At 53.7% G+C, this 16,017-nt stretch overlaps 1 protein-coding gene across 1 annotated transcript; it reads right to left on the bottom strand.

Moving 5' to 3' along the window:
* Positions 1 to 5,556: 5,556 nt before the first annotated feature.
* On the bottom strand, positions 5,557 to 14,084 carry CENPM (centromere protein M). The gene is made up of 6 exons (XM_006866862.1): positions 14,028 to 14,084; positions 13,422 to 13,501; positions 12,263 to 12,355; positions 10,401 to 10,480; positions 9,235 to 9,326; positions 5,557 to 5,694 (listed from the first exon to the last, which is right to left on the bottom strand). Exons 1-6 carry the CDS (start codon positions 14,082 to 14,084, stop codon positions 5,557 to 5,559), a joined length of 540 nt encoding a protein of 179 aa, XP_006866924.1.
* Positions 14,085 to 16,017: the final 1,933 nt, after the last annotated feature.

The following is a 16,017-nucleotide window of genomic DNA, read 5'->3' as shown; positions in this document are numbered from 1 at the left end:
GCAGTGTCTGTGGGATTACAGATGTCTAACCCAGACAAACCTAAGTGGGGTGTTCGTTCTGGGGAAGCTCGAATCTCTGTTTGGACCATCAGCAATTAGGTGGCGAGATTTCACCTTTAAACCAGGGTGATAAATATTTGGCTAGTCCTCAGTACATGCTTGAATAGGAAATAAGGGACTTGATGGCTGAAAAGTCCGCCCAATAGAGTGTTTATCAGTTCCTCATGTTTCACTCACTAATTGTTTTTTTTTTTTTTAATACAAAGATGACTAATTTGGGGCCTGTCAGGGAGAAGTGTGTCTCCCTTGATTTTTGCCCCCAACCCCCCAATCACCTTCTGACACAGATACTTTTTGAATGAATAAACAGGTGTTTAGACTCTGGCCCAGCAGATACGAGCGGTCTGAACTCGGTTTGTGTCCTCTAGCCATGAAGTATGGCTTTTGCTGTTGGTGTCTAGGGACAAGGATAGGGATGGGAAAACATGGTGCCCATCGGTCAAGTTATGTCACCAGGTGGCAGCCCCTCGGGGCAGGCAGGCAGGCCGGGCCGCCAGATACGGATACGAAAGTATTCTGAGAACCAGAGCTCCTACTCAGAAATGAGTTTTATTTGTTAATACGAGAATAATACCTGAACACATTCTCATGAAAAAGTCCCTCAAATCATACAAAAGTGGGCTGAGGAAGAGGGGGCGTTGCCCACCCTCCCCAGGGGGATCTTCTTTTTCAGCAGGGAGCCCCTGGTTCCAGGACTGCTCCGTGCCTTTCAGTTCTCGCCTGTGTGCTGTGTGGAAACGTTTGTTTCATAAATGGGGTTTGTGCTGTGTGCATGTTCTCTTTGGCCTTCCTCTCCCCTCGCAGGTCCCAGAGGGTCAGACTTCCGACATTACTGGATGTACCTCATTTGGAAGAGCAGGCTGAGGAGGTTCACACAACATGGTGATAAACAAGGATACCACTGGGAAGCCCCCTTGGAAGGCTTGAACCCCCAAGCAGGAAGGGTTCAGTGTCCAGCCTGTGGTTGTGGGGAGAGGGCTGGGAGCCGCCCGGGGAATCAGAACGAAGCCATCCAGGGACAGCCACTGACCCTACGACCCCTTCCTCTTCTGAATCCAGACTAGAAGTTAATGAAGTTGGGTTTCCACAGGCCCGAACTGCCCTTGCCTCAGCATCCCACTCTCCTGTCACAACCTCACACTCTGAGGGGCTGCTGGCCCTCTTGTGGGTCAGGAAGGAGACCTCCGCTCCCCTCCTCAGCCTCTCAGCAGCAGGAAGTGAGGGTCAGCCCAGCAGGTGTATAAAGAGCAGGCCGAGAGGAAGAAGAGAAGCCAGGAGGGATGATGTTGGCGGTGTGCAATCTTCTGCCCACCTGGCCCACTGAGGGCCCCTTCCCTCAAGCCTCCTCCAGCCCACTGTTACAAATGAGGTTCCACCAGAGGCCTGACCTCCCAGGACCAGTTAGGGAAGAAGGCGGCCAAAGAGAACAAGCAGACAGCACAACCCCCATTTATGAAACAAACACCCAACAAACTGTTGTCTACACAGCACACAGAGAGAATTGAAAGGAACAGGCCTGGAGCGAGGGGATCCATGTGGAAAATGGAGGTTCCTCCCTCTGGGGAGGGTGGGCAGTGCCCCCTCTTCCTCAGCCCACTTCTGTATGATTTGAGGGGCTTTTTCATGATATTGTGTTCAGGTTTTACTCATATAAATACAAATAAAGCTCATTTCTGAGGAGTTTCCAGCTGTCAGCACACTTTCACATCCAGACGTGGCTTCTGGGCCTCCCTCAGGCCAACATCTACTGAAAATCATCAAATCCTTACTGAACACCTACTGTGTGTCTGTGTGTTCTGGGTTCAGGGGAAACAGAGACAAACCCCAAATTAACCAGTAAAACAATATAGTACATGAGGAGGCGAGAAGTGCTGGGAGAGAAATCCAGGAGGGAAGGGGCCTGGGCCTCAGGCGACTGCAAAAGGCTGTCTGGGCAGGAGCAGCCGCAAAATGGCAGCTCGGTAGTGTGTAGTCTTTCCACCTGTCCTGCCCCAGCTCTGAGGGGGAGGTGGCACCACTGTTCCTATTTAAGCATGAGTGAGGATGAGGGACTTGCAGATTCAAAGCCAGGTAGCCCCTCAGCCTGAGATCCCTGAGGCTCCACAGGTCTGAGACGTCCTCTGGTTGCAGACGGAGTGTGGTGGCTTAGGCCCAGCCATTGAAGAGTCTGTGTCTCACAGGCAAGACTGGCTTGTGGTTAAGCACAGAAGTGGACCAGTGCTGGGGAATGCCTCCTTCCGGGCCTGGCCTACCAAGGCTATTATAGTCAGACCAGACACTCCCAAATGCTAGAAGCTTCCAGAGCCCTCCTAAATGTTGCTGATATTCTCTCCCCAGTCAGGGGCACCGCTTCTCCCTCCAGGAGCTGGTTCTCAGCGGCGTGTCCATGGGGTCACACCTCTGGATTCATCTTGCCTCAGCCCCTCCTCTGCCCTTTGGTTCTCCAAGTGCCTATGAGAAGTCCTTTTGTAGTGGTTCTGCCCGCTTTCTGTAGTGGCCTCAAGGGAAACTGAGGGAAAGGGGGCTGCAATGTTAGGAAACCTTCCAGAAAGGGACTCCACGCAGGTCTGTAGTGGAGGGAGCAAGCCTTGGTAGGGCTTTGTCTCAAGAAGACTCACTTCAGCCACACAGATGACCCTCAGGCCACCATCTGTGGAGGGCAAACATCGGGTCAGGCCCTCTGTCAGCCTTCTCAGTTGCTCCCTGAGCCTCACAAGAAATCTCAAGTGAAGCTGAGAAAGGGGAAGTGAGCTGCCACAGACCCCAAGTTGGTGGGACTCAAAGGCTGGGTCGTTTCCCACTGCACCACTTCCCGTGTGGCCCGGGTGCCCCTGCCTTCGTCACAGGCAAGCCACTTTGTCCCTGATCGCTGAGGGGTGGAGGGGGCCCTGTTCCTCGGCAGGGATGGGAAATACCATCATGTTTGAGGCAAGAACATTTGGGGCCGGGCTGCCCCTAGAGATGAGCTCCCCTGGGTGGGCCCCAGGGCTGTCTACACCAGGTGGCCTGAAGGACTCACAAACCTAGGCCACCCTGAAAGCCTGACACCTCACCTGTGTGTGTGTGTGAACCCAAATACCACCTCTGTCCATGCTCACCTGAGAGGTACAGGCTGAAGGGCATCTCCAGGAGCCTCGGGCCACTAGGCCCACCGAGACCACAGCCATGGCGTCTTGACCACCCCCAAGAACTGCCTCCAATGTGACCGTGGCCCATCTGAGCCTCATCTACTTGGAGTTTGATGTTAAGAAATCAAATTGCCATTCCTCACAACTAGCTGGGGAGAAAATGCACTAAGTCACCTGACTTGCTTGAGACAAGGACAGATCCAGGACAAGTGACCTGTGTGGGGTCACGCGATCAGTAAACAGCCAAGCCCACTCCTTCTCCCATCCCCCTCACTGGCCTCAGCACCAATTCTGAGCACATGTAAGCATGGTCTCCCATCATGTCCCTCAAACTGTCTCCTGGGCAGTCTCGTTGACCTCCATCCAGCCCATGCCTCCAGATGTCACAAAGCAGCCACACACCTAGGCCACTTGGGGATGAGTCTGAGGGGTCACCCAAGACCCCGATCCCAAAGGTGTGGCTCCCAGACCCTGGACTGGGGAATGCACTGCCATTTCTCTTCTTCAATGGCACCAGGTGGCAAAGAAGTGGACCTAGGGAGGGTGCGCCCCATGTTGGCTGGGGGGAGGCCTCCCCTTGACTCCAACACGAACAGTGGGGTGCTCAGAAGAGGCAGTAGACACATGTACACTGCCTTCCTCATCTTGGTAGCCGCCACCCTCCAATGGCTTCGCCTTGGCCCAGGCCCCAGAGGCGCTGGGGACACAGCAGGTTCTATTCAGGGTCCAGGGCCATCTCCAACAATACTAGTTTCCAGGGGTTGCTGGCTCTCTGAGAAGACTTCTGCCAATGCTGCCATGTCTTTGGGGATCAGCCCAGATCTTCACCTCACCTTCAGTCTCTTCCTCTAAGTCTGAACCCCATCTGCAAACACTGAGGGAACTTCTTGCTACCAGCCACAGGTCTGTTCATGGTTAGCAGCCCATGGCACTGGCTATGCTTTGGCCTCAGCCCTGGGCACCAGCCCTCCACATAGACCCACTCAACTTCCCTGTGCCAGGTCCCCAGCAAGCTGTCCCAAGGCCTGGCTCAGTGTGGGGGGTGGGCTTCCTGAGGCCCTTCCTAAGGCTGTTTCTCAGGGCTAAGGCCTGTCCAGCGGAGGTGCCCATGCTGCTGTTCAGCCATGAAGACACGCAGGAAGGTGACCCACAGGTTGGGTTCTGCTGTGACAGCAAGCACACCTTTCTACAAGTCTCAGTTTCGTCAGCTATGAAACGGGGAACAAATCAGCCTTGGGAGGATGACAGAAGCTGCTGTGTGTGTAAAGCGTGACGTGTCCCAAACATGTCAGTGATGTGGAGTCTCCGTGAGGTCTTGCCTTAGCTCCGTGAACAGAGCCTACTGAGCTGTTAGTGTGTGTGTGTGTGTGCATGTGTGTGTGCGGAGAGCTGGGTGAAGCTCTGGAAGGCACCCACAGGAGCCCCGGCCGTGACGGTGACATTGAAGCTACAGTTCCCATGTGCTGGTCCTTGTAGAGCCTCCAGGGGAACTGTCCTGCGGTCTGAGCGGGGTGGGCAGGCCTTTGTGCCCCATCACTGAGGAATGCCAGGAGCCCTGACCAGGCTGACAGGAATTCTGAGTTCCAGCCTTGACGATCCTACAAATCCCGGTTAGTCCTGAAGGAGGGAAGCAGCCTTCACTGCGCACGCCCAGCTGCTGCCCACACACGTTCGAGCCTGCTGGTTGGGTTCTCACTCACCAGACACTGAGACTGAGGCTCCAGGGCTTCAGGGCCCAACCCTAGGGTTGTGATGTAGGCCTGTGTGAATTCACAGGCTGGTTATTCCCCAATGAGGGCCTATCTGGCCCTGTGCTCAGCATTAAAACCGTTTATTGCTAATTACAAAACAGCGCAGATGTACAAACAAGCAGAGGGGGTAAAGTCTTCGGCACATCATCTGTATCATTTCATCCAATAGTCACAACTTGACCAGGTTCACAGAACACTGTCTATTTTACACATGGGGAAACCGAGGCAGTGAGCGGCAACACCAGGTGCTACAGATACACCAGGGTCAGACTACACAGTCAGAAGGGGTCCATGGAGCTCCCCCACCCCGCCCCCTCTGAGTCGGTCTGAGTCAGTTTCCTTGTGGCCCACAGCAGGGATTGTCACACCGTTTTAGCCGAATGCGCTCTTCAGGGAAGCGCCTGTGTCAGGTGGATCCAGACAGCTCTGCTGGAGGGAGGGTGTGTGTGTGTGTGTGTGTGTGTGGGGCTGGAGCTGCCCCCTGGGTTCCTCATAGGAGTCCCCCAGGTAGGGCATCAGGAAACCCAGCCAACCGGCCAGCCCAGGCCCACCCGGTCCTGACTCGGGTTCCACCACTGCAAAGTGCTTCTTGCCACCTGGGCTCTGAGTGGTGGGCCTCACAGGTCCTCCAGTGAGGGGATCTCGGAGCTCTGCAGGGATAGCAGGCTCAGGGCCGAGACGCCAGGCGTGTGGCCAGCACAGATCTGCAGCATCCGTACCAGGCGCTGCGCCATGGCCACCAGAAAGCCTTCCGTCTGTAGGGGGAGAGAAGAGGACAGTAGTGAGCTGAGGGCATTGACTGCCCATCCCAGACATGCCCTCCACCTGCCCTGGTCACATGGCACCTCAAGCAGAACAGGGACTGACCTGGTCAGCCCCACCCAGGCCCCAGGCTGTATAAGTCCCAAAGTCTCACATGGGCCTGAGAAAGTGTCTGAGAGGGGCGGGGAGGAGGGGAAGGCAGAGAGGGGTCCTCACGGGGGTGCCATGAGCAAGAATCCCTCGATGAGGCACATGAAGGGCTGGTGGGCAAAGGGGAGCCACAGGGCAGGGCACAGGCACTAACATGGTGCTGGGCCCTGGCCCTGCCAGTGCAGACAGACTTCGGAATGTTTGCTGGAAGAACAAATGACAATGCCAAGTGTCTCCCCCATTCTCTCTAGAGTCACAAGAAGTAGGGAGGAACCGTGCACCCCACTGCCCAAATGAGCAAGCAGGGCGTCCTGGGCTCCTCCTGCTCTGACTTTTCCACTTTCACCTATGACCTCTGAGCCCTGGACCCAGTGGCGACGTCTCCATCCTTAGCTCGTCGGTCCTCTCATCCCTCTGTTTGAAATACTTTCCACCCCGCTTCCAGGAAGCCAGGGCCCTGGGGAGTACAAATGGCTAAAGCGCTCAACTACCATTGGAGAGGATGAGTCTACCAAAGGCACCTTGGAAGAAAGGTCTGGCATTCTACTCCTGAAAACAAAGCCTTAGAGAACCATCGGGAGCAGAGTTCTACTCTGACACACAGGGGGCTGTTGCAAGTGCGAATCAACGTGACGGCCAGTGTTTTCGTCTTTTTTCCCCAGGACCTCACACTCACCTCCCATGCTGCTGCCTCTTCACCCCAACACTCAAGTGCTGGGATGCTTGGGTCTCAGCCCACACTCCCTCCCTCTAATTGCTGAGGACTCCCATGTGGTGTCTCCCGGCCAGACTCATGCTTTAGTTTCAGACGTGTGTGTGCCTGTAACTGCCTCAATCTCTGTCTGAGAAACCTCACCTCAGCCTGTCCAAAATGGAGCCCTCGAGTCCCTCCCAGACCTGCTCTCCCTGTGTTCTCCCTCATTTCAGCCACAGGTAACCATATTCTTCCAGGGGACCCAGGCCCAGAACCTCAGGGGTGTCTTCAACGCTCCTTTCTCATACACCTCGTGTCTAGGCCACTGGCACATTCTGCAGGCCTCCCCTGGAGACACTCTGAACCACAGACCATCACCCCTTCCCCAGCCTTCCTGAAGCGGCCTCTGACCCGTCTCCCGTTTCTGCCTTGGCCTCCCATCAGTCTCCTCTCTTCTCAGTAGCCAGAAGGTCAGGCTGCCTCCCTGCCGGGCCCTGACCCCTTCAGTGGATCCCATCTCACTCCGAGTAACAGCCTCACTGGTGACCCACAGGGCCACTGTACTCTGACTCAAGGAGCCCTGGTGGTACAATGGGTAAGTGCTGAGCTGTTAACTAAAAGGTTGGTAGTTCGAACCCACCAGCTGCTCCCTGGGAGAAAGCGAGGGCAGTCTGCTTCTGTAAAGATGACAGCTTTGGACACCCTATGGGGTGGTTCTGCTCGGCCCTGTAGGGCACACTGTATTAGAATTGACTCTGACTCACCACCTGCTCCACTGCCCCTGTTGGCTCTGCTTTAGCCCCCAGGCCTTCTCGCCAGGCCTTGAACACCCCAGGCAAGCGCCAACCTCAGGGCCTTTGCACTTGCTGTTTCTCAGCCTGGCATGGTCTTTTTGGGCATCTCCACAGCTCGTGCTCTCGTTACTTTCAAGTCTTCATTTAAAAGTCACTTTCTCAGCTAGGTCTTTTGGCCACTCAATGTAAATATCACTCCTCTACCACCACCTGACATGCCACCTGCCCAGTTCCTAACACAGCACACTGTCTACTTCTGTATCTTACTGGTTCCCCTCACTAGAATGGAGGAATACTGGTTTGTTCTAATCTGAGACCTAGAACCGTGCTTGACTCCCTACAGATAAACAATGGATTCACTCATTTCAAGTTCTGTGATCTTTGACCCTCAGGCTCCTGTTTCAGTTCAGGCTTGGTGCTCGCCTCGGCAGCAGCCTCAGCCCCAATTTCAGCCCACACGTCACACTCTGGCCCCACCATTCTTCCGCCCTGTCTATTGTAGGAGGGAATGACCTGGCCCCTCACTGCCACCTGTGGTGGCATTGTCACATCTGTCTACCTTGCTACATTCTGAGAACACAGGCACAGTCTGAGTCACCGGTGTCCCCAGGGATCAGCACGGGGCCTCATTGGGAGACTCACACTCCTCCTAAGTGAGATGAGAAGAGCATTTCCTCATCTGTAAAATGGGGCCACGCATGCCAGACTCAGCCTTGGTTATGTAGCCTTGTGTTCTGCCGAGGTCAGCACAGACATGAGCACTGAGGGCAGTCCAATGCCTGGGGTTTCAGCGGAAGGAAGGTCAGGCCGATGTTCAGAGCAGGGGTTTTTGCAGGCCCTGCTGCTGCTGGCTCAGATTGGGCCTTCTTCCTAGAGAGCTGGCCATGGGACCCAATAGACCTTCTCCTTCTTTTTTTTCCTATTTGTGAATTCAGTGAAGGTTTACAGAGCAAATCATCAGTTTCACATTCAGCAATTCATACATATTTTGTTTTATCTCATTGATTACAATTCCCTCAATGTGAAATCACCTATCCCACTTCCTCTCTGCATTTCCTGTTTCCATTCCTCCTGCTTGCCTCTTGGGCCCAGGCTGCTCTCCGCACCTCACACCTCCTTGATTCTAAGGTGTGCAGGCCTTTTGGTGCCCGGTCTCTCAGGCTTAACAGGAACTTGGGGCTGGTGTGGCCTGCCACCTCATGGCCACGCACAGAACTGCACCAGCCTCATGGTTACCAAATCCAAACTCAACCCATTGCTGTCCAGACACATAGTGACCCTATAGGTCAGAGCAGACCTGCCACAGAGAGGCAGACCGCCTCGTCTCTCTCCTACAAAGTAACTGGTAGGTTTGAGCCATCCACCTTTTGTTTAGCAGCTGAGCACCTGGCCATCATGCCACCAGGGCTCGTCTAGCTGGCACCACAGCCACCCACACAGGTCTGAGATGGAGCCACATAGACGCTTCCCTCTCACAAAAACTAAGGCTGCAGGGAGGGAGGCGATGTGTTCAAGGCGACAAAGGTAAAGGCCACAGAGCAGAGAGGTGTGTACCAGCTGGCTGCCCCCCAACCCCCTCCACCACTACCTCACTAGCTGTGTGACTGGGCCTCCAGGGAGGGGAGGGGGACCTTAGACCTCTGCCTGTCAGGTGGACAGGAGGATGTAGTGGCTCATGGCACCCAACCTGGTGGGACAGCGAGCCATTCACATGTCCCTGTGCACACATGAGATCCAGTCCTAAGGAAAGAGAAAACCAAGGTAGAGAAAAAGCAAGGTGGCACATGATGGAGATCCTGGCACCCCCATTTTACAGCTGGGTAAGGGAATGGACAAGCCAGCATCATGGCCACGTACAGCTTCACACTCCCAATATCCAGTGTGCGGGCCCTCACCTTCAGGTCTGTGAAGAGCAGCGGACTTTGGTAGGTGCAGGCCAGCTTCAGGATGGTGTGGTGGTGGACACTGCAGTGACTCTCCTGTCCAGCTGCAAAGAAACTGTGAGTGCCAGCTCCCCTCTTCACCCCTCCCCTCTACTCTCGGGGCCTCAGGTCCTTGTCTAATGACCGGCTGGACACTCTATCTACTGTCTTTTCAGGGCAGTCAGAGGATCCAGATAGCTTGGCGAAAGGGCTCTAGGAGAACATGAGGTTCCTTCTCTCAAAACTGAGGGTAATGGCAGAAGCCCCTACTATGCCTTCATACAGAGGACTTTGCTGCCTTCTTTCATTCCCCAGTGCCTAACAAGACTCATCTGTGCCAGGCTTCCTCACTTCCAATGGGAGGAGGCACTGAGTCAGACTAGGCAGGGAGGTGACAAAGAAGCCATGTGGCGCTATTTGCAGAGGTTAGTTGACAAGAACGAGCAGCTGTGTGCAAGAAGCCACATATCATTCATTATGAAGACCATGGGCTTTGGAGAACGTGCTCGAGGTGTGGGCCTGCCACTGTCGAACTATGTGACCCTGGGCATGTGACTCAACTTCGTGACCCGTGTTCTCCACTGTAAGAGCGAGTGCTCAGTAAAGGTCAAAAAACAAAAAACTCCCAGGTGCATGACTTGATTCTGACTCATGGCCACACTGTGCATGTCAGAGGAGAAAGGCGTCCAACAGGAGGTTCAACGGTGGACTGTTTGGCCTGCCAGGCCTTTCTTTGGAGGCACCTCTAATTGTATTTGAACTGCTAGTCTTTCAGTTAGTAACTGAATACTTAACCATCTGTGCCACCCTGGGACTCCCATGAAAGGCCTGCCATTATTATTTCTGCTGTCCATATTACAAAATCTTAGGAACAGCAGTATGTCTGCAGAGCTGACCAGCGCAGAGGGAGAGTGCAGGAGATGAGGGTAAACAGAAGGGGAGAAGCAAAATCTGTATGTTTTTAAAGGAGTTTGGAATTCACTATAAAAGCCACAGAGAGGCACTAGGCAGCTCCAAGCAGCAGCTGACTTATCTGCTCAGCTCATTTAAAACACACAGCAGCAGGTCCCATCCTTTCCACCTCTCCCAGCCCTCCTGGGGCAGAAGGTGGGGTAGTGCAAGGGGAGGGGCACACTCACCGCCTGTGGCCAGGAAGCACACCCTCCCCAGGAAGAATCTGGCGTCCACGTGGCATAGGGACTCCTGGACGTTCTGTAGGCTGGTGGCCAGACAGGCGCGAAAACAAACCAGAGGACAAAACCTTAAAGCGAGGTAGCAGAGTCCCCACTCCTGCTGCCAGGAAGGCCTGGGACGTGATGAGGGGGAGCACAGGACGGACCTTCTTATTTGTACAACTTTGTTACAAAGTGACCTTTGCTTGCAGAAGAATCAGGCAGTGCAGTTATAGTCCAAATCCCCCCTCTCTGCAACTGAGGTTACTGCTGCCACCCGTTTAGAACTTCTAGAATCTTCTTCATATACAAATAGAGACAGGGCTATGTATACATACAAATGGGATATTAATACACTAGTTTGCAATTCGCCTTTGTCCACTCAGTCAGCTTTCGTAATGACCACAGGATACCACGATCTAACTGTTCTCTTAGAGTCAGAGTCCCTGCCAACTCTCAGGGACCCTAGTAGACAGAGGAGCACTGCTCCATAGGGTCCTATGGCTGGACAACACTTGCACAAAAGCAGACAGTCTCATCTTTCTCACAAGAAGTGGATGGCGGGATTTGAACTGCCAACTTTTTGGCTAGTAGTCAAGCACTTAACTGTTTGTGTCATCAGGTACTGATCAGTATTGCTAAATGGCTTTTTAAAACCATCAGAGCTACCTACAGTTGTGTGACTTGTATGAAAATACTGTTTCCCCCAAACAAGGGACCCTCTGACCTCCAGGGCCAAGACGTTCTTTCACTGGTATCTGGGCAGTGATGGGAGAATATGTCAGAATGAGGCCTGGGGCCAAAAGCACAAGGGTGGAGACGGGAAATCAAAGCCCTGCTGTATGTGAGGCTGTGGAACAGGACCCTCAAAGGTCCAGCCAGTGGCCCCTCCAGTGAGCCCCCAAAAAGCTCTGATGAGCCAGGACCATGTGGCAGCCAGGGCCAAGTTCAGTGTTTCTTCAGCTTCATTGGGGTCTGAGCCATTACTGACTAATCCCCCAGCCAGGTCCTGGATTCTGGGCTTACCCGGTCCCTCCCTGGCCCTGGATCCTGGGTGTTTCTACCACCCCTAGGCCTTCCCCTAAGTCCCACCACGTGACTAAGTGTCTGCCATGCTTGTGCTGGGCCCTGAGCCCCTGGACTCTGGTCAGTCGCCCTCAGGACAGGGGGACAGGGTAGACATTCTTCTGTCCTCAGGGTTGGCTTCAGTTTGGCCCCAGGGAGGCCAGAGTCACAGGCGTCATTCACTCCTGCTACTGTTGCCAGGGTCCCCCACTAGCCCAGACCCCCATCCTGACACAGACCTGGACAGCCCTCCACACAGACCCAGCTCCTTCCCTGCTACCCTTTACAGTGATCTTGGCCTGGAGCACTCTGCTCGCTGCCATCCTCACCTGGATAACTCCTTCTCGTCTTCCAGGTATGGACAGAGACCATGAAGTCTACCAGTCTATCCTGACCTCCCACCCCTCACTCTGGGGCACCAACTCCCAGCCCAACATCGCCTTCTCCATAGAGTCCAGAGCCCAGGGGCTGCTGCGGTCCAGAGGTCTGGCATTGGGCCCGGAATCCCTTGAAGACTAGGGATCTGTCTCATTCAACTCTGATTCGGGCGTACACAACAGGCCTCAGAGATTACCAGCCAAACCAACACAAGGCACGGTCAGGACTGAACAGTGTCTTTCACACGCTGCATACTGGCCAGCCAGCCCCTCCTGCCTCACCCTCTAGGCTGACCCCAGCAGCCCCTCCCTGTCTCTTCTCCTCCCCTCATGAGGTCACTGCCCCAGCACACCTGAGCCCTGACAGCCGTACCCTCTGGCTCTTACCTGTGCTTGCTGTGGAGACTTACCACAAACACAATCAGGTCAATTTGAGGCCGAGTCACATTGGAGGGCAGAGGGAGGGACGTTGCCAAGTGGCTGAAAAGAAAGAAATGATAGGACTGGAGTATCTGTCTTTCCCTCACAGTGATGGCTCCCACAGTGGGCAGAGGGAGGAGGCTGCCTGGGGCTCCTCATCCCTCACATCTAAGGGGAGCACAGAGGAGGTTTGAGGAGCTAGTCCCTCCATTCAGCCCAGGCCCTGCTCCTTCCAGGCCCACTCTCAGAGCTCCTCAAACCAGCACTTCCCGGGCTCTGTCTACAGGACATCTAGGCTCTCACTAAGACCAGTCAAACTTAGATCACAGTGATGACTAACTCATACCTGGGAAGCAAGGTATCAGACACTCCAGCAACAGATCACCCTCCACAAGATTAGTTTTTGTGTCAACTTGGTTCCAACTCACAGCGACCCCAAGTCCAACAGAACAGAATACCGGCAGGCCTGGGCCATCCTCACGGCTGGTGCTGTGTTTAAGCTCTGCTTAGATCCTTCCTTTTAAGAAAGACGAGGTGTCTTCTCTTGTAAAGATTTACTCTTGGAAACCCTAAGAACAGTTCTGTTCTGTCTGTCCGGAAGGGTCACTATGGGTTGGAATGGACAGGATGGCCATGTGCTTGGTTTTCTCTTATCTGTGGAACTGCAGGTGGCAGCCTTGGATCTACGGAGAGCCATCCTCCCGTGGGATTCCCTCTACCAGAAAGGCATCTGTGAATAACTGCCTTTTCAGCAAAGAGGTTGGAAGGGGCTATTTGGATGTGGGATGATCTGGGGGCTAACCAGCTGGGATGGAGACCAGGCTCAGAAGAGGACATGTAGGACAGTGACATCTATACCAAAAGGTAGAACCAACCCAAGTGCCCAGCAACCGATGAATGAATGAACAAAATGTGGTCTTATGTATACCATGCAATTTCATACAGACATAGAAAAGAATGACGTTCATGCGCCTACAGATCACCCTCCACAAGATTGGTTTTTGTGTCGACTTGGTTCCAACTCACTGCGACCCCACAGAGACAAGTGCTAGGATGTAGGGGTCCGACTGGCCCCACGGGCAGCTCCGCCTCCGCCCAGGACCACGCCCCTACCCGGGCTACTTACACCAGCAGTTGGGAGGAGCAATCCTCCCGGAGCATCTTGTCCGCCAGTTGCTGCAGAATAGCTTCCTCAGTGCTCACCAGCTGCCCAGAGAGAGAAGGAGATCGATGGATTTCCCCGCAACAGTAGGCACTTGCAGCCGCTCCCAGGGATCCCGACACACACCAACCGACCCCAGCCGCGATTCTGGGATTTCGGCCCCGTCTCGGAGGGCGCCGTTTACTGAGAAAGGACTCCCGCAAGAAGCACGGGCCGATGGCCCGAGGTGACGACGAGGTAAGCCGGCGAACTTCTACCCCGTCCCCGCCCCCGGGACCTGTCCTCCAGACGCCCGGCCACTCCGGACGCTTCTTCGCGGCCAGACAGGCGACATAGAAAGAAAAATCTACTCTACACCAATCCGGAGCCGGAGAAGAACCGCCGCGCACCAATTGGTAAAGATGTCCGGCCGCCTCAAAGAGCCGCTACTCCGATTGGTTCAGAGCGTGTCTTTCCCGCCCCCCATCTCGCCTCAGTGGGGAAAGAGCGCGCCAGCTCCTCCGAGAGCGCAGAGGAAAGCTCGGCTGAGGCGCAGCTAAGGAGAAAAGGAAGGCACAGGAGGCCACCTACCAAGATGGTGGCCGTGTTCAGCTGAGGCAGCTTGTCCAGCGGCCTCAACACCGACATCCTAGCCGCATGCGGAACTGCGGCTCTAGCGGAGCGCGCGCAGCTTTCAAACGGTTCCGAGGACTTGCCCTAGGGCGGGGCCGAGGGACACGTGGCCCTCTGTGGGCGGGGCTTCTGGCGTCTTCTTAAAGGAACCATTACCGTCATGCTCCTGAAGTGGTGCTGTAGGACCAGCGGTCCAAGCCCACCAGCTACTCCTTGTTATGAGTCCGAACCAACTCTACGGCACTTAACAATAATAACCTCTTTTTCAGAGGGGTGTCCCAGAGCTGGTCCCAAGCCAACAAGGTGCTAGTGGCGGGATAGGCGTAAGCCTCGGAGAAAGAAAGCATTAAGTAATTCATTTGTTCACTTTCGTTCATTAATGCTCATTCACAGTACTTTTAATTCCCTCCAAACTGCCGCTCCTACATCTACTCCTTGGTAGTTGAAGGTTATGCCATTCTTACGGGTGCTCAGAACTAAACATTGAGGTCATTCTTGGCTCCTCCCTTTAATCCTCCACATCCAATCTGTGAGCGAGCCTGTCAATTCTATCCTCAGAGTATCCAGACGTTAGCACTTCTCACCACCTCCACCCCAGTGCCATCCCTCACCCTGGCTCCCTGCTTCCACCCTGGTCCTTAATGTTCTCTAGTCAGTCATCCTGTTCAAATGGCAATCAGAGCTGGCCACTTCTCTGATCAAACCCTCCGTTGGCTCCATTCGTTCGGAGTACAATTACATTGCTCTAGACTCTGCGTCTGACCCCCAACAACCTCCCTGACCTCACCTCCTGCCCTTTCTCCCTTTAACACCCCTCCAGCTCTGCTGGCTTCTGGATGGTTCATCACATACTCCAAGTGTGTTTCTGCCTCAGGACGCTTGTTCCTGTTGGTCCCTCCGGCTGAAACGCGTGACTCCCAAACAGTCACACCACTGGCTTCCTCACTGTCTTAGTTACAAACACCAAAGTGAGTGGCCATAACAAACGAATTTTTTCCCTCACAGTTCACGAAGCTAGAAGTCAGACTACATCGCTTTCTGAATTTCAGAATTCAGGCTCAGAGTGAGGTTCTTTCTTGCCTATTTCAGCTTCCAGTGATCCTTGTAGGTGCATCTGCATCTGAAGTCTGTCTCCTGCTTCTTTCTGTGTGTCTGTCTCTCTCTGTCCTTTTTGCTCTTTTTATAACTCAGAAGTTACTAGATTTAGAACACACCCTATCTGGGTAGCATCAAATTAGCAAAATTACAGAACACACGCACACAGCTATCTTAGTCAATGAATCCATTTTGATGCACTGAGACCTGAAAGGGCAGAGTCAAATTGCCTCACAAGTCTTCCAAGGTTGTTATCTTTAAGGGGACGGACGGCTACATCTTTTGCCTTCAGAGCAGCTTGTCCCATAGGTATAAGGGTTGTGATTCCATCACATGTTTTTTGGGGAAACAATTCAATCACTTTATTCATGTTTCTGCTCCAATGTCACCTTATTAGAGAAACCTCTCTTGACCCTGTCAAAAACAGCAAGTTCCATACTCCTTTGTCCCACTCTGTCTTCTCCATGATACTAATCTTTACCTCACAAGTGATTGTTAAAGATTGAGCAGGATCTGAGATTTAATCTTACACTAACTAGAAAAGATGTATTCTACTTACACTAACCTGAAAGATGGCTTTGTTTTTTATGGGGGGCGGGAGTGTCATGGGGTGGGGTAGAGGTGGTTAGGAGTTAGGAGTAGGACTATGGCTAGACCTAGACAAGGTCAAACCTCCTAGCCCTAGCCCAATCCTTACTCTTACTCCTAACACTAACCATTGTTGTTGTTGTTAAGTACCGTGGAGTCGGTTCTGACTCATAGTGACCCTGTGCAGGGTTTCCAAAGCTGCAAATGTTTACGGGAGCAGAAAACCTCTTTCTCCCGTGGAACAGCTGGTAGTTTCAAACTTGAG

Source organism: Chrysochloris asiatica, unplaced genomic scaffold, assembly GCF_000296735.1.
Source record: "Chrysochloris asiatica unplaced genomic scaffold, ChrAsi1.0 scaffold00097, whole genome shotgun sequence".
NCBI classification, from domain to species: Eukaryota; Metazoa; Chordata; class Mammalia; order Afrosoricida; family Chrysochloridae; genus Chrysochloris; species Chrysochloris asiatica.
The sequence above is the reverse complement of the archived record's forward strand: the minus strand, read 5'-3'. Positions and strand labels throughout refer to the sequence as shown.

What these genes read in the sequence shown, in the direction of transcription:
- CENPM (XM_006866862.1), bottom strand. Translation starts at nt 14,084, where the DNA reads ATGTCGGTGTTGAGGCCGCTGGACAAGCTGCCTCAGCTGAACACGGCC. An exon ending in TGCTCCTCCCAACTGCTGGT is followed by an intron (nt 12,356 to 13,421) that starts GTAAGTAGCCCG and finishes CTTTCTTTTCAG; the next exon opens with CCACTTGGCAACGTCCCTCC. An exon ending in TGCTCTTCACAGACCTGAAG is followed by an intron (nt 5,695 to 9,234) that starts GTGAGGGCCCGC and finishes CTCCCCCTACAG; the next exon opens with ACGGAAGGCTTTCTGGTGGC.